This window comes from Procambarus clarkii, chromosome 14, assembly GCF_040958095.1.
Source record: "Procambarus clarkii isolate CNS0578487 chromosome 14, FALCON_Pclarkii_2.0, whole genome shotgun sequence".
Classification (NCBI taxonomy): Eukaryota; Metazoa; Arthropoda; class Malacostraca; order Decapoda; family Cambaridae; genus Procambarus; species Procambarus clarkii.
Window position 1 is genome coordinate 10,665,597 of NC_091163.1, and position 18,707 is coordinate 10,684,303.

The window sequence follows — 18,707 nt, forward strand, 5'->3', positions numbered from 1 at the left end:
TATAACTGAAAAAACCCTTTAGGATTTGTCTTTGCTTGCCCTGCTATGCGAACTTCATAGTTCCTTTTTGCTTTCCTTATCTCTTTTTTAACATTTCTAACCAGTTGTACGAATTCCTGTTCTAAAGTGACCTCCCCATTTTTAATCCTTTTGTACCAAGCTCTCTTTTTACCTATAAGGTTCTTCAAATTCTTTGTTATCCACTTTGGGTCATTAGTATACGATCTATTCAATTTGTATGGTATACTACGTTCCTGTGCTTTGTTTAGAATATTCTTAAATAAGTTATATATTGAATCCACATCGAAATCCCCATTTAAGTCACCTATCGCGGGGTTCATGTCTTGCTCCAAGACCGGCCCACACCCCATACCCAAGCCTTTCCAATCAATTTGACCCAAAAAATTTCTTAGGCTATTAAAATCAGCTTTTCGAAAATCTGGCACTTTAACAGAATTTTCTCCTACTGGTCTATTCCATTCTATGCTAAATCTGATTTCTTTGTGATCACTGCTCCCTAGCTCACTCCCTATTTCGATGTCATTAATTTGCGTTTCCCTGTTAGTTAACACTAAATCTAAAATATTATTTTCCCGTGTTGGTTCCTTAATGTGTTGCGTAAGAAAGCAATCGTCAATTAATTCTAGAAAATCTTCTGCTTCACTATTCCCTGTTTTGTTCAACCAGTTTATTCCGCTAAAATTAAAGTCACCCATGACATAAATACTGTTAGATCTAGATGCTCTAGATATTTCATCCCATAGATGCTTTGCTTCCATTCTGTCTAAATTTGGTGGCCTATATATTACTCCTATTATAATATTATTAGTTTTTTCGTTTAATTCAATCCAAATAGTTTCTGTGTGTGGCTCTGTTTTGATTCCCTCTTTGAGACTACATTTCAAATTGTCCCTAACATATATGGCTACTCCACCTCCTCGTCTAATATATCTATCTGTGTGAAATAGTTTAAATCCATATATTTGATATTCAGCTAATAGTTCTCTATTTTCTACATTCATCCACGTTTCGGTAAGTGCAATAATATCTATTTTTTCTGTGCAGACAAGAGCATTTAATTCGTTAATTTTATTTCTTAGACTTCTACTGTTAGTGTAATATACCCTAAGTGAATTGTTATTTTGCGGACCTTCTCTTTCCCTGATCGTTTTGCCAATTCCTTTCTCCCACAAACACATACTTTTATTACCTCCTTCCTCCAAATCAATTCCCATACCTCTATCTACTAACAGTTTAAACCCAAACAAACACCTCTAACCACTTCTTCTAGCGAGTTCGCAACAGCAACAACCCCAGCTCTCGATAGATGCACCCCATCACGAGCATACATTTCATTTCTTCCATAGAAGTGTTCCCAGTTGTCTATGAAAGATATTGCATTTGATTTGCAATATCTTTCCAGCCGGCAATTGACACCAAGTGCCCTCGATATCCATTCATTTCCCACTCCCTTTCTTGGAAGAATGCCACATATGATCGGGATTCCTCCCTTGCTCCTAACTAACTCTATGGCTGTTTTATACCTCTGAATCAGTTCCTCACTCCTGACTCGACCAACATCATTTCCTCCCACGCTAATGCAAATAATGGGATTGTTCCCATTACCAGCCATAATATCATTCATGTTGTTTATAATATCACCAATGCCAGCTCCGGGATAGCAAACCCTTAACCTGTTCCCCCTATCTCTAGCACAAAACGTTCTATCCAAATACCTTATCTGGGAATCTCCCACAACTAATGTTTGCTTAGGTACTTCCTTTACTTTCTGAGGGGCCTGCGCTTCCTTTCTCTTCGTTGCTTTCCCTTTTGCGCGATCCACAGTCTCTCCACAGCACTCGTCCTCCAAAACGTCAAATGAATTAGAAGTTGCTATGGCGTTTGAAGGCGGCTTTATCAAAGTCTTCTTAAGGCCCCTGTCTTTCGCAACTCTCCAAGACGAGGTCCCTTTACTGCTGGTCTCCTCCTTCGTTACTTCTCGTTGTTTTTTAAGCTGACGCACCTCCTCCCGCAGAGAGTCCAACTCTGTCCTCAGGGCTCCCACTAGAGTCACCAGGTCCTTCACTACAACTTCCATATTGCTATGATAATATAACAACACTCAGGAGCTCCGGTTAACACAACCTCTCACTGTGACTTCACCTGACCGACTGACATTAGCATATCAGCCTGGAAAGCTCTGGGGAGCCTCCGGGTCTCACCCAGAAAATGACTTTTCATTACATTTAATGCTGTTTTTTGTGGCAGTACACATCGGTAATAGATTGATCTCTGATCAGCATAAGTTCCCCACAATGTAGAGAGTAAATAGGATGAGCTGCAATTGTAACTTTCTCCAATGTCGAGATAGTTACCAGATCCTTGTGTGTTTGTAATGATCTGTTTGTATCAGTGACATAAACTTAGGGAAGCTATTGAGGTGATGCAAAGAAGGTGCATTTCATTACACTTGTTCAATGTTTTTAATATTTTTAACATTCTTTTCATGTACTGCTTCACAGTTTCCTCTGGGTTGCTGCCTTCTCATTTCATAGAAATAGTAAATGAGGTAATGATTATATACAAGTTTTCAGGTTTTCTTCATACAAAACTAAAAACCACCTCTCTATAATATATAGGTTTTAGGTAATTATCCTCTTTCTGCAATTTCTTACGATTCTTTTCATAATTTTATGTTAATGAAACCATTAAAGACTGTAATTGGCTGACTTCTCTAAATGTAACCCAACTTTTTTCTTTCCAGCACACTCGCCTCCCCAATCTGCACGTTGTATGCCATCTCCGCCACTAATCAATTCACCGATGTTTGGTGGAATAGGATCATTGCCATTTGTTGAAAATAGAGATTTTGAAGCTCTTATTACCCTGGAGGTTACGTACGTTTCTGGGTTGTGCCCTTCACAACAAGGTGCTGGATCATTGCTGCTAGCTTCAGTACAATTCAATACAATTGACATCATTGGTGAGATTTTTTTCTCGTTTAATATAGAGTATTATTTAAGACTACCAAATATTCATTTTCCTATTCTTTATGTTGGACCTGTCGGTAACTTCCTGGGGCCAGATTCATGAAGCAGTTACGCAAGCACTTACGAACCTGTACATCTTTTCTCAATCTTTGGCGGCTTTGTTTACAAATATTAAACAGTTAATGAGCTCTGAAGCACCAGGAGGCTGTTTATAACAATAACAACAATTGATTGGGAAGTTTTCATGCTTGTAAACTGATTAATAAATGTAACCAAAGCCATCAAAGATTAAGGAAAGATGTACACGTTCTTAAGTGCTTGAGTAACTGCTTTGTGAATCTGGGCCCAGGTGCTTTGGCACTGAAATTGCCGGGCCTTCCATTATTATGCTCCTGAGGTTTACTTGACCTATTGAGTACAAGACTCAGACTCTGGCTTCCTTAAAGAGGTAAGGGGTGTACATAAGGATCAGAGATCAATCCACAACTGTTGAAAAAGTGTTTTACTTATATAATTTGTAGGCGTATGTTATATCAATGTAAATATAAAGTATGAATTGATAAATGCCTATTGCTACTAGTATCTCTTGAGGTGTGCCATTCTACTTGTAAAATATGTTGAAGTACAAAGAAAGATTATAGAAAATTAAATACAATCTAATATTTATTACATAAGATAGACTATACCAATTTCATAGTACAGTATCTTATTATTCACTTCCCAATTATTGTTGGAGGGTTTCTTTAACCCTGGCTGACTACCAAGTATTATGAGTGTTATTTGCTTAACACACACCTTCTGCCTAACAAGAGTCATGCTAACCCATTTTTAAATGTGTAAGATGCCACAAGGCTTACTTTGAGTGTATTTGTGAGGAGGCAAGATGCTTGTAATTTAAAACAAGTTGCTTTATCAAATTCTGGGAAAAGCCTTGCCGGCCATTTCCATCATAGTGGGGGACAAAAGTCATCTGAGGAAAGCTGGTTTTAACACCAGAGGAAACAGGCGAGGGCTACATATATACTTGATGAAGGGTGGACAGATAATTGGCAGCATTCAACATGAATCAATCAACTGAGAAGTGACCTGAAGTCACATAACTAGTGAGAGACACCTGAGTGATGCTTTTAGGGCCCAGTGGGATGTCATTGCAACTCGAGGATTCAGGCAGGAAGGTCATACTAAAATCGCCTTTGGAAAATAAGTAAATTTTGCATGTGCAAAATCTGTCTGCCAACTAGGAGATGGCAGTGTACACACGGAGTGATCCAGTGGATTTATTTATAAATCTTGGAGAAGATTTATAAATGAATTCTGCAAGTTGAAATGCAAGACAAAAGTTTATTGGTGGTCTGTGACTGCAGAGTCAAGTTGAACAGTTGGGTAAGGGCACCTGTACTCGCCTAGTTGTGCTTGCAGGGGTTAAGCTTCGGCTCTTTGGTCTTGCTTCTCGACTGTCAATCGACTGGAGTACAGGTTCATGAGCCTATTTAGCTCTGTCATATCTACATTTGAAACTTTGTATGAAGTCTATCTCCACCACTGCCTAGTGTATTCCATTTGTTAACTTCCCTGACACTGAACAAATTCTAATGTCTCTGTGGCTCATTTTAATTTCCACCTGTGTCCCCTTGTTCATGTTCCAACCATGTTAAATAGTTTCTTTGTCCACCCTGTCAGTTCCTTTGAGGATTTTGTAGGTGGTGATAATGTCTTTCCTAACTCTTCTTTCCTCCAGGGACATGAAGTTTAATTCCCATAGCCTTTCCTCCTAACTTATACCTCTCAGCTCTGGGACTAGTCTGGTGGCATACCTCTGAATCTTCTCTAACTTTGTTTTGTTGTTGTTGTTTCAGATTTAGCTACTCAGAACAAAGTGTTGATGTAGCACAGGCTATGGTGAGCCCATAAAACTGTCTTGTATTTAAGGGGCCGGGTGACTGTGCACCGAAGTTTCATCAAACACACTCGATTTTCTGTGGGGAGCCCCTACGGCTCCCTGGAGCTTATCGGGCTAATGTATGTTTTATTAGACTGGGACATTAGCTAAGGAGTTCAGACCTACCAGGGACCAGTGCCAGAACCTGGCCCCTTCAGAGAGGTTTCAGGGAGCAATGGGTCTGGAAAACCCCCTTGTGATTGGGGTTTTCCTTATCCTGTAGGTGTTCTTTCACCAACGCAGCAATGCCACCACCTTTTCTAATTTTTCTAATTGTGGAAATTTTGGTGCAACCACCTCCTGGTGGAGAGCTTCCAGGAGGTAGTAAGGTATTGGAACTTGATAGACAGAATTGTGCTTCTAATTTGTAACATACTGTAATTATAATACTGTGTAAAGCTCCTTTGTGCCATGATATTTAACTTGTGAAAGTGCATAGGAATACATATTTCCATCACCTGCAGCACCTGATGCCTATTCTTATTACATTTTTTGCAGCAAATCAAGAAACGGTAGTAGAACTTGTGGGCTTCATTCATCAGCTATTTCCCCATCACCCTCCCACATCCACGCCTCGTGTGCATTCTCACCTCTCGTCTGCAGCCCCTACCACGCCTACTGTTATATCTCCAGGGAAAGATGATAGTAGTGTGTCTCACGCAAGTTTGTACGAAGTAACTCCAGAGAAGAGCCCAATTCGGGCTGAAGTCAGCTTTGACTTCCACAAATTGACTGTTCTTCTACTACGAGGCGTTTATAAGGATAAAGATCTAATTGGTAGAAAAGTGGGAACGGCAGTTCTCTCAGATGCCAAGATACAGGCCACTGTTGGTGAGTATACTTTGTATACATTTGCAGCTTTGGAGCTGTCATAGTGGGAAGTTACTAATATAAACTTGAAATAACAGTAAGTGGAATCTTAAAATTGATATTGTCTTTTGTGAACTTATTTGTATTGATTGGATTTTTAAATTTAATATGAATATTGTACCTAGTGTTGGGATCTAATCTCTTGTTGAAAACACCAACACATGTTTAATGGTAGAGATATCGTTTAATGCCTAAGAGGTCTTCATGTAGATTTGTCAGAACCAATTCTGCCAGCCAGAATTGGTTCATTGTCTAGTGTGACACACATTACTCAGGCTGGACCCTGATTCTTAACAAATTACAAAAAAAATCTTTGGGAAAAATAACGTAATAAATCACCATATGAAAATAACTACTATATTTTTTTCTAAAATATATATATAGATACCTGACCACACACCTGCAGTGGGCTCTGGGGAGGGATGGTGATTACATAAGAACATAAGAATGAAGGTAACTGCAGAAGGCCTATTGGCCCATATGAGGCAGCTCCTATTTATATCCACCCAATCTCATTCATATACTGTATACGTCTAACCTACGTTGAAACAATCAAGGGATCCTACTTCTATTATGTTACGCAGTAATTGGTTCCACAAATTAACAACCATATTATTGAACCAGCATTTACCCAGGTCTTTCCTAAATCTAAACTTATGCTATTTATGCCCATTGTTTCGTGTTGTCGTGTGTTGATACTTTTAATACCCTATTAATATCCCCTTTGTTATGTCTATTCATCCACTTGTACACCTCTATCATGTCACCACTAATTCTTCGCCTTTCTAGCGAATGTAATTTAAGCTTTGTCAATCTTTCTTCATGTGACAGATTTCTAATTTGGGGGATTAACGTTTTCATCCTACGCTGGTGAATTCTAGTGAATTTATATCCATTCTATAGTACGGCAACCAAAACTGAACTACATAATGTAAATGGGGCCTAGCCAGACCCCATTTACACGGAGTGGACGGAGGGGGGGGGGGGAGTTCCTCCCTTGTTTACCTTAGGGTAAAGGGTAGTTAGCACTGGTAGGGGCGCGGGGTATTGCACAGCTAGTTATCACCTATTATGGCGGCTGGCTCAGTTCCACCTGGGTACGTTGTCCTCTTGCAGGGTTTTTCTTTTGTTTTTGTTTTCCTGCCTGGTGGGGGTCTGCCTTTGGTTTGTTGCCCCCTTTCTATAACTTAGGTATATCTATCTGTATTTCTGAGAGGTACCCCCTGCTAGGCCTCTGTAAGTGGACACTTCCCGGAGGTTCAGCTTTTAGCAGTTTTGATTGCTAGACTTGGGTGCCAGTTTGCAGTACCCTGCCAGGGCTTACCCTTAATGATACCAGTCTAAGTGCCCTGGGAAACCCTGCAGGGCCGCAAGAGACCCAATGGATGCGACCCCTGGATCCCCACTCGCCTTGAGCGAGTTTGAGGGTTGCTCTGTTCCCTTGTCTCTGGATGACTCCCCGTTTTTGCCGTTTCGGCAAAAACATTTTTTTTTCGTCGGCATTTATTTTTGCGTGTTTTGACATCCAGCCTCAGAACTGAAGGTGTGGATAGCCGACGTGGGGGGTCTGGGGGCTCCCCCTTCCCCCCTCCCAGGGAGGGGGGAGCTGAGCAGACGGCGGCACGGCAAATGGTGACGTCATGCTCGTTTGCTTGTTTTTCTTTGGGGAGTTCTGTCCACTCGTTTAACTTAAAGTAGTAGTTTCAACTAGAATAGGGGTTTGTTTTAGGATGCATACCTTTCTGGGTGCCTGACCCGGTCGATGGCAGACCGCTCCAAATGCTCTTAATCCCATGTGCAGTTTTATAGGCCATTGGTCCTCGTGCCTCTCTGATTGGGCCAGGTTCTGGCTCGTGGTCCCTGGTAGGCCTATGAACTCCATTCACACTTACGCCAAAGTCTAATGATATCCATATCAGCCTGGATAGCTCCAGGGAGCCTCCGGGTCTCGCCCAGAAAATGGCGTTTCATTACATTCAATGCTGATTTTTTCTTCACCTGTATTATACCTTATACTTGACTTTGCTCCTCATTGCTTCATGTGTGTTGTATTCATAAAATTTGAAACAGATGCCCGAATACCATAAAGTTCATTGGAGTTTTTACAAATGTAACTTCTGTCTACTTAAAACAGAGAGTGATATTCTAACAGTGGAAGGCTCACTAGGAGGATTCCAGGTACGAGATGTAACTCCAGAAGGCAACAAGCATCAGTGTATCATCAGTGTTGGTCAGGATCCCATAGTTGAGCGCTCACAGGTAAACCTAATTATCTAGTTACTGCTTTTATATTATTATAGAATTGTTTTGAATATTACTTTTAAGTAGAATTTGATTTATAGTCATTGGAGATAGATAATATCTGATGGCTACTGGTGGAATCATAGAATGCTTGTCAAGTTTATTTGCATATAATATGCATAATTATCTATAGTGTTTAGCTTCACGTTCTGTTGTCGAGTAATTCTCTTCTGCATTCAGAGGACTCGAATCGCATATGCAATTGCATATCCACAATGCCCAGTGACATTCCAAATAGTCTAGTCACATAATTGAGGGAGGGAGACAGTGGGAACTTTAACTCTAGCTATCACCAAGAGACCAACTAGCAATCATACAAAACAATGAACATTAGACAATAAATCCTCTCCAAACAAAAATAGAAATCAAATAATGACAATTTGTCAATTATCTCTGCTAACTACTAACTGGGGCAATCAGTTGCTACCCAGATTGCCACCTGCGGTGAGTGTACTGAAACAACTGTCCAATTTTGGGCCAGGCTATGGCCAGGCTATGGCCAGGCTATAGCCAGGCTATGGCCAGGCTATGGCTAGGCTATGGCCAGGCTATGGCCAGGATCAGGGCGTAGAAACACTCTATAAACCCTCTCTAGATTCAGATACAAATTTGTTTTTGGAATGCTTCCTGAACTAGGAGCCATTTGGACCACCAAGACACTGTCACTATACTAGGCTCCAGTGTTCTTCCTAAGCCTGATAAGGATATTTACAAATGATTTTATCAGTGATAAAATTGGGTGGGTAAGGTGACAATGATACACAGTAGTAAGAATTACCCTCAGCACTTTCATTCACTAATTAGTATCACAAGGAATAATAATTTGCACTCGGGGAAACAACCATTACTGATTATGCTACCTCCCACCATTGTCAGGTGGCAGCTCTAATAATAAACATGGTTGGAGAGAGCTAATATAACACTTTAAGCTCTGCACATCCTAGCAAGCTTGGGGAAGAGAAAAATGGGTAGAATCATCTGAGGAACTGCTTGGCAATTAGTGTTTTATACCACTCGACACTATTTTCTGGACTTGCCCCTTGGTTGGTATTGTGCTGCTGCCATTGCTGGTCAGACATGGCAATACTAGGTACTGATACGACTTGTTGCCTACTGGGGATAAGGACCAGTATCTTGCCCATCCCCCCCCCCCCCGCCCCCTTTTCCCTCTGTGAGGCTGGAAGCACTTGGATCATAGATTAACCAAATATTGTGGTAGATATATAATTGAATGGAGACCACAATATACTGTATACCATCTCCATCCAAGAAGTGTTTGAGTAAAGTATTAAACTAACAAAACAGATCTGACAACTACTGAACAAGTAATCCCTGTGCTCCATCTAGTCCACTGCCATGGGGCAAGTTGGTTCACTTGGTGCAGGTGTTACACCAACCTCTCACTTGGTCTGGTGTTGGTGTGGATACAACTGGTGGTCTGTGAGATTAAACTTCTCATTCAGAGCTAATTGCTTATTCATTCATTAAACCTTCTGATCCTAAGTATGGGACTTTGTGTTTGTTTCACATGAATGTAGCGGTGTTCACCTTCAGTGCCTCTGGTTCCCTCAACCGCCTTAGCTTGTGCTCACAGCTTCCTTCCCTGACATTGTCAGTGAAGACTTTTTCCCCACCAGAGATCTCTTCTCTGAGAGTAGACCCAAGGATTAGTGTGGATCATTCAAAGTAATCAATTAATTCATAATTATTAGTTCTCAGTTTGCAGAAACTTGGTGTCAATGTACTTAATTATGTGACTCCAAATCCTCATAACTTAATACTACACAAATTGTGGGCTACCTGTGTGTCTTTTAATATGCTTTCAATTAATTTAATTTTTATGAAGACAGCAGTATTTATTTTATTGAATTTGGTAGTCTTGCCCCTACCACATTTAATTTATAACTAACACCTGCTAAATTATTTTTTATTTATTAATGTTTTGTGCTAACTTTTGAACTATCGCCTTGTTCACTCTAAGTGCCACTTTGCAACATAATTAGTTGTTCTCTGGCAAACTATGTAACTACAATAGGTCACTATCACTTCCCTTCCACCTCACTTTCACACATTTCATCCTGACACCCTTCCACTGCTAGTCATGGTTATACTGGTACAGCACTTGATACCTTGTCTGTGAACCAGCTGAAATACTGCTGCAAATATTTTACTAATGTGTGGTGTTGCTAGCTTTCATTCATGGTAAAGTGTATGGTAGGATCATGGTAAAGTATATTGAAGGTCGGGTCTTGTATACACAGAATACGTACTCATAACTTGAACCAAAATTTTAAATAAATAATAATGTCTTTCTAGGATATGTTTTCCCGGTTGAACAGCGATATCTATCGGTCATATTCCAGCTCAGAGAGTATAGCTCGGGCATTCAGCTTTACCATTGTCCGCCCACTTGCATTCTCCACTCCGAACTCACATAGTAAGTACTGTACTGTATCTAAAACTTTACTTTCGACAGTAATAGTCTTAAACAATTCACGTACAGTATATGTGAAATCTTTATTTGTAACAAATTTATACAAATTATTAAAATTTTACAGTAGTTGATAGATTGCTGCATGCTAGAACTATTGTGATGGATTATCATAGGCAGATAAGTTGAATTAATAAGTAAGATAGATACCAGCAGTGGTACAATGCAACTTTGATTCTGCGAACTGTATGCGACCAAAACTGATTTTTGGAGTAAGGGATTCATTGCTACCAGAGATGCCTACAGAAGGCATTTATTTTTATAGATAAAATTACTGTACATTTCTAAGCCTGTTTCTTTCTACTATACAGTGGAACCTCAGTTCTCGTATGCTCCTGTTCTCGTATTTTTCAGTACTCGTACTAAATTTCTCTGAAAAATTTGATACGGTACTCGTTTGCCTCGGTGCTCGGAGTTTGTTCATACACGTACGGGTCCACTGCTAGTGTGGCGCTTCAGTTTGCCAGTCTCTCTCGCCTAGTAATGATCACGCTTAAATTCTTAGTGAAGAATTTTTTTTTTTTTTTTTTTCTGAACATAAAAGTTCTTTATATATCATGCCATGGGTTCCAAGAAAGTCAGTGGTAATGGTCAACCTAAGAAAATAGTCGTAAGGATGACAATAGAGGAAAACAGAGAGATCATTCATAGTGAGACATTGTGATGTCTCACTACAGACAAGTGTTAAAAATGTAGGGAAAAACAAGTGTCTATAGACAGCTTCTTAGTAAGAGAAGCAAGCAATGAGCCACAACCAGGTCCTAGTGGTATGCCGGAAAAATGAAGGAGATTGAGTACCCCAGAAAATTCATCACTGCCTGATATTATAATGGAAGGAGACTACCTTTCCAAACACTTAACACCTCTCCTCCTCCTCCTCACCATCTTCCATACGCCAATAAGAGTCCTCATTCAAGGTAAGATAAGCAGATGACAAGTGACAAGCAACCCCATCTACGAGCTCTTGGATGCCTGCAAATGATGCGAATCAATGTATTTTGTTTAAAAGATGCTAATGATGCTGGGATGTAAAAGGGTGACTGCTTTAATGCTGCAAAGCATTGATTTTTTTTTTAGAAAAATGAAACAAAAAAAAAAATAGAAAAAAATTGAAAAAATATAAAAATTTCAAAAGGTTCATTCAATGTATGGCAGGTAGGCTGCTCCATTTTCTGTGAAAAATAAAAAAAAATAAAAATAAAAAAAATGTAAAAATAAAAAATTAAAAATGTCAAAAGGTTCAGTCAGTGTATGTCAGGTAGGCTGCTCCATTTTCTATGAAAAATAAAAAATAAAAAATAAGAAAAAATTGAAAAAATTGAAAAAAAAAAAAAATGCCAAAAGATTTGTTCAGTGGATGTCAGGTAGGTTGCTCCATTTTCTATGAAAAATAATTAATTTCATTTTGATGTTTTTCAGGGGTATTGTACAGGGGTGTACTGGATTTTAGCTAGTACAAAAGGAGTGTTATTCAGTATAAAATGTATTGTTAAGCTAATATTTTTGGGGGTGTGGAAAGGATTAATTCAGTTTACATTATATCTTGTGGGAAAATTTGTTTTGGTTTTCGTATTTTCCAGTTTTCGTACCATCTCTGGGAATGGATTAACTGTGAAAACTGAGGTACCCCTGTAATAATGTTTCATTAATCTACGAAAATCATTAAAAATATGATTGGAGCTATAATATCATGAGTTACCATTCACACCATAATATTTTCCCATGCTCTATGGTGTCTGCTGAATTTCCATATGAAATGGTGTATTTCTTAAGGCGAAAGTGGGTGAGTAAATCTGGCATGGAAAATGTGTGTTCCAACCAAAGTTTCGCTAAAATGAGGTTTGTTGGATGGAGTTTGCACTTTATTAACAACAACTGTGTCATACTATTTGGTGACTTAGGCAAGATCGAACTGGTCCCATGGACAGAATCATGCTAAGTTCGGACAGGTTGACATTTTACACAGGTGTTGCAGGGATCTTTTCAAAAGTATGTCCTGGGATATATTGGTGCAAATGATGTGAAGAAAACCAGCGTTGAATGTAATGAAACTCTATTTTCTGGGTGAGACCCGGAGGCTCCCCGGAGCTTACTAGGATGATATGCTAATGTCAGACTTTGGCATCAGTCATGTGTATGGAGTTCTTTGGGCCTACCGGGGACCACGAGCCAGAACCTGGCCCCCTCTAGAGAGGCAAGGGGAGCAATGGCCTATAGAAACCCCCGTGTGGTTGGAAGCATTCTATGTCTGCCATCGACCAGGTCAGGCACCCAGAAAGGTAAGCGTCCCAAAACAAACCCCTATTCTGGTGAAAATTGCCAGATTTCATTGACTTTTGGGAGTTTCAATGGTATGCTTTTCACCTCTGCCCCTGCTATTCTAGGCAAGTGTGCTGCTTGTTGTTTGTTTGCCGGGTCCAGCTTTGCTTGGGCTGTGCCTGCAGCCCTGCACTGTCTTGCCTGATGCCCTCAACTCTGGTTGGCATATCCTGAGACTGTTAATTTTGTCAAACGATAGGATTTTCTGGTTTATTAATTAGTGATGGGTTTCCTGTGTTATCATTCTTTTCACCAGAGGATGTGCCAGTCACCATGCATGTCCCATGGTTTTTAGCCCACTTTGGGTGTGGTTTTAGGGGGGCTTTCTCCCTCACATGTAATTTAGTGAAGGTCGTCTGCAGTTCCTTCTCTGTTTTTTGCCATTCTAGCTTCGACTTGGCATTGCAGAATGTTTGCTAATGTCATCACCTGATTTGATTCCATGTTTTTTCTACTCCCTAGTTTTGCAGGTGTGCATTTTTATTCTTGTGCATTGTGGAAATGGTTTTTACTACCCATCTTTGCTGGAGTTTTGGTGGATCCTATGCTCTGGTCAGAACCAACCTTTGCTCAGAATTAGATTTTTCTGGGAATTTTTTATTCACCCTGTGATTTTTTATTCTCAATGTCTGACGAGTATTGTTACTAGTGTTGACTAAACCACACACTAGAAGCTGAAAAGACGACGATGTTTTGGTCTGTCCTGGTTCATTATCAAGTCGATTGAGCAGATGAACTGAATCATCTGCATACTGCTTTTGCTGAGTCACTATCTAGGGTGACAGCCTTTCAGGTGATGGAAAGTTTTTATATTGGTATGTTTTGCTGCTGGCTCTTTTGTCACTTGGCAGGTGTTTTAATGTGGAATATCTTTTTCATGAGTGGTGACTTGCTTTATCTGTCTGCTGTGACCAGTATTGGAATATTGTGAATCTCTACTAGATTTCTACAGTCCCACCTCTTTTTCAGTTTGATGTGGACTATTTTTAGTTTAAGGTGATTGAGACCTCTGTGACGTGGTCTTCTTTCTACCTCTCTTCAGGTTCTGGTGTGAGATGGAATAGTTAATGAGTCCTCTTGCTCTGGTGTCAAGTGAGGGGTTGAGGACTTCAGAGGTGTCTGTCTTTTGACCTTAGTTCAGTTTTATCCAGTTTTGGGGTTAGTTCCTTTGGCAGATGGTGTTTGCCTTAAATTTGCTGAATTATCATACTCAGTATTTAAATTGAGTCCATCTAATTTTGAACTAATGTGCTTTAGTAGAGACATGTGCTTAGAAAGATGAGGACAATCTGCATAACTAGTTACACACACTTTATTCCATACACTGCATTTATGTTAATGCAGTAATACAGTACTGCATTAAATTGACATGCCAAGTAATTTTATTTGTTCTAGTTGTGCTTCTATTTACAAATATTTTGTATAATTTATTTAAAATATCCAGTATTTTGTTCAGTGTATCATATGTGTCATATTTATAAGTATGTTTCCTAAAAAAAAGAAAAAATGTTTTTTAGTTTGTGGAGATGGTCACCCTGGGGATAGTGAGAACTTGAGTGTGAAGCTGCGACTGGCGTCGGTGTGTTACACCCACTCCCCACTGTTTCTGCAAGAACTGAAGTCTTGTGCCACAGAATTCAAGCATTACATGGCTTTAGTTGCTCAATCAATCAAACATGCTGCTACTGAAATGGCAATGGGTCTTGTTAGTAAGAGGTATGTTTATTAATGCTGTAATACAAAGATTTTCAGCATCTTGTTCCTGGTTTGTGTTTACAGTAGTAGAGGAACCTTTGTTAACGTGTGCTCCGTTTGCCCTACTCATTGCTTGGTGGTTGTCTCCATGTGTCAGAAGATGTGCTTTTACTTTGACCTTGAACATTTTGTTTCTATCTGGATATTGTCTTCCAGATTCTCAAATACATGTGCACTACTGACATGTGGTATAGTACACACACTTCAAGAAATTGAATTACCGGTAATAATTTTTAATGAACAAATCCTTAATATATGGAGAATTCAGCCAGATTGCTTCAGATTTCACAATATATTCTTGAAATAATATATTCTATTTTAAATTGAATGATTGCTTCTCATTGTTACTTGAGAGACTTTAGTGAAGGAGGGAGTGAGAGAGATGAGGAAATAACAAAAAGGAAGGGGATGATAGTGCATGTAAAAGAGTGGGTATTAGGTGAAGAGAGCTGGAGGAAAACATTAGAGGAGGGGAAGGGAGGAGGGAGAAGCAAGGAAGAGAGCTGGTGAGTTAGTGAGTGTGAGTTAGAGCAGATGGGGAGATGAATGAGGAAGGGAATAAGGTGGGGATAGTACTGTATATGTGGCCTGAGCAGACAAAGAAAAAAAAAGTTTGAAGAAATGAATGTTCAAACATTCTTTATTATATTTTATTAGTGTTTATTATATTTTTAGTGTGTAAATTAATTTATTAATAATTTTATTTGTTACTTAAGGTTAAATTGATATAATTTTCCAGGATTGAGTCGTTTGCCAGCTTGTCAAGTAATCAGTGGGAGGCGTCCCCTCGCCACCGACGAAGAATGAGCTTCTCACGCTCGACTGATACCTTGAACCTTCCAGCACCTCCAGCTTCGGCATCTGGTTCAGGCTTAAGTCCAGAACATGAAGAAAGCACTGACCTACCTTTTTCACTGAAGTAAGTTAGCCATTGGAAGTTAAGAAGAATTTGCATGGGCAATTTTGTTTCAACATTAGGAGTAGAAGGAATTTTTCTTAGAATATTTGGGAATTTAAAGTATAACTAGCACAAAGTTGAAGGAGAACATTTTAAATTTCAACATTATTTTCTTGAAAGTTGTTAGTCTAAAAGACGATAGTTTTTGTCTCTTATGAGTAACCTAATTAATTGTCTTGACCATGAGAAAATATTATGAAATCTAAACTCTGACAAATTAAGTTTAAGAGAATACTAACATAGAAATACTGTTCCAGCCTGGATGTCATCCTGGAGACGCCAGTGGTTGTACTGCCCGAGTCTCCTAACAGTCCAGATGTGTTAGTGGCTCACCTTGGGCAGATCTCTATTAACAATGCTTTGCCATCTCGGCACACTTCACCAGATACATACTCTTCTTTTCCACTGAGCAGGTGAGTGAGTGTGTATAAATATTTATTAGTTCTTGCCAAAAAATGATCAGTACAAGACAAATTTTGTACATCATAATGCTTTTTCATAAAAGGTTGTCCATAATGCTTGTTTTTGTGGTAATTGCATGTAAGCTATGCATTACTCAGTCTCCCTGATTAATGCATGCCTGATTAATGGACGCCTGACAGCTGAGTGGACAGCGCTTTGGATTCATAGTCCTGAGGTTCCGGGTTCAATCCCCTGTGGAGACGAAGGCAAATGGGCAAAATGTTTCTTTCACCCTGATGCCCCTGTTACCTAGCAGTAAATAGGTACCTGGGACTTAGACAGCTGCTATGGGCTGCTTCCTGGGGGAGGGGGGGGGGTAACAAAAAGGAGGCCTGGTTGAGGATCGGGCCGCGGAGACGCTAAGCCCTGAAATCATCTCAAGATAACCTTAGAAAATTTCATCTATGAGGAGATATACTTGTGTAGTTTTCTCTAAGCATTTCAACACTGATTCTCTATATTCTTGATTTATTCTATATTCAGTACTACATAAAAAATCATATGTTGAAGGATTCTAAATGATGGCTTAGGCTTTACTCAAATGGAGTCTTTTTCACGCACTTAAGAAGATGAAACCTGTTAAATCAGTACAGTGTATACTTGATAAAGTGAACAATATAGGACCAGACCCAATTTATTCGAATTATGAATATGTTACAACCTGTGATGAATTATAAAGGGGGAGATGATTTACTTTTTAAATGATAGTTTACAGGATAGAAGGCATTCTTGTGCATATACTCTACAGTATATTTCATAAGAAGGTAAACAAACAATGCATTTAAGATATACTGGAAGGTAAAATTGAAGAAAAAAGTTAATACTTTTATAAAAAGGAAAAACTGTGTTACTTGTAGAAGAGCTGATTAATTCTCACATTGTGGTTGAATTTTCTGTGGGGAGTCATTCTGGCTCCCTGGAGCTGCCAGACTGATATACTCTATACTAGTCTGGGGCATCAGTCATTTGGAGTTCTGCCCACTGGGGACCATGAGCCAGAACTTGGCCCCCCTCAGAGAGAGACAAGGAGCAATGGCCTATGGAAACCCCCATGTGTTTGGGATCATTCCATATCTGCCACCGACCGGGGTTAGGCACCCAGAAAGGTAGGCATAACAAAACAGACCCCACCTGGTAAGAAATTGCAACCGAAGACCGAACAGAGAGACAGAACTCCCCCAAAAATATAAGGAAATGAGGAAACGAGCAAACGTCATTCACCACCGCCACGCCGCTTGTCCGCGCAGCCCTCCCCTCTCTGGGATGGGAAGGGGAAGCCCTGTACCCACCGCACCGGCTACTCACACCTCAGTTCGTAGACTGATGTGCTCTGGAGCGGTCATTAAATCTGGTTTTGATTTCTAGGCAGAATTTGTGCCTTTGTGGTGTTTCTTGCTCTTTGTGGAGTGGTGACCCAGGAGTAACTTCAGTATACTGAGGCTGCATGCGCTAAGGGCTGATTTCCCTAAGCGCCCTGTAAGTACTACTGGTTTTTAGGGTTACCTTCCTTAGAGCCTTCAGGACTCCAGTTCTGCAGGGGATCTTACTGCTCGGCATTTACCTCACCCTTGGGGCCAGCTGGGGTTTCATGGCTTTTGTTTGGCCTTGGGTAGAAAGTTGTGGTGTTGCTGGTTGGGATGCACGCTTACCTGTGCTGCGACCTTGTTCCTGTTCCTTCTGGTGGCGTTGTTCTTTTACGGGGTTTTTCTTTTATTTTTTATTTCCTTGCCTGGAGGGGAGTCTTTGGCGCCTACCCGAGCCCTTGCTCGGTGTGTTCATGGATGCCTCATCTCTTGGCTGGGGTTTTGTGACCAGTGCTCACCAGGCTAGTAGGCTCCGTCCTCCCGTCGCGCTCACAGTACGGTGCGGGAGTTCACGGTGGTCTGGCTGTCACTTTGGAGGTTCTGGTTGCTCGGGGCTCTACGACCGCCTCCTTTCGGATTGCTCTCCAGTGGTTCATTATCTGAACCATGGGGGTTCTCTTCAGTCCTTGGCTCTTTGGAACTGGTTGCTTCGAGTGACTCGTCTGCTAAATTCTCGGGGTTTGGCTCTCCATGCGGTTCACATCCGGTGAGTGTCCAACGTCCTGGCTGATAGCCTGTCATGGTTCATTTCCTTGTCCATGGAATGGACGGTCGATGCCGACTTCTTCAGTTGACTCTGCCGGACGTACAGACTTCCGGAGGTGGACCACTTGGCGTCGGGGTGGTCTCGGCATTTTCCGATATGTGGCGCCCTTCTCCGACTGCAGAGCCGTTGCGGTGGAAGAACGGGTTCCTTTTGGCAGAACTGGTCGAGGTGGGGTTACCTATTCCTCTTCCCCCAGGTCCAGCTGTTGCTTTGGGTTCTGGCTCTCTTGGAATCTTACTGCGGGAGTCATCCTTGTGGCCTCTTGTGGCCAGCCCAGCCTTGGTTTCAGGTGCTGCTTGCTCAGTGTCCGAATCTGGGGCGTTTTCTGCGGCTCCGCCTCTTTCAGCAGATCTAGCCAGTCTGGTACATGGCTGGTTTGGTCTACTCCTCCGCTCTTTGCATCTGGTCTCTTTGATGTGAATGTATCACCACTTGTATGTTGATCAGGTGGCTTCTTAGATGGTATCCCACCTGCGAGCTTCATCTCAGCGG

General features: G+C 40.7%; 1 protein-coding gene across 8 annotated transcripts in view; it reads left to right on the forward strand.

The window, feature by feature from the left end:
- Window positions 1–18,707, forward strand: part of Vps13D (vacuolar protein sorting 13D) — a 249,867-nt gene that overhangs the window by 39,548 nt on the left and 191,612 nt on the right. For all 8 annotated transcript variants that reach the window (XM_069324372.1, XM_069324377.1, XM_045763846.2 and 5 more), the window contains exons 19-25: window positions 2,765–2,983; window positions 5,428–5,760; window positions 7,934–8,058; window positions 10,417–10,537; window positions 14,428–14,626; window positions 15,405–15,584; window positions 15,881–16,036. In XM_069324372.1, the coding sequence (XP_069180473.1) occupies window positions 2,765–2,983; window positions 5,428–5,760; window positions 7,934–8,058; window positions 10,417–10,537; window positions 14,428–14,626; window positions 15,405–15,584; window positions 15,881–16,036 (1,333 nt within the window). The remainder of the gene's footprint in view (window positions 1–2,764; window positions 2,984–5,427; window positions 5,761–7,933; window positions 8,059–10,416; window positions 10,538–14,427; window positions 14,627–15,404; window positions 15,585–15,880; window positions 16,037–18,707) is intronic.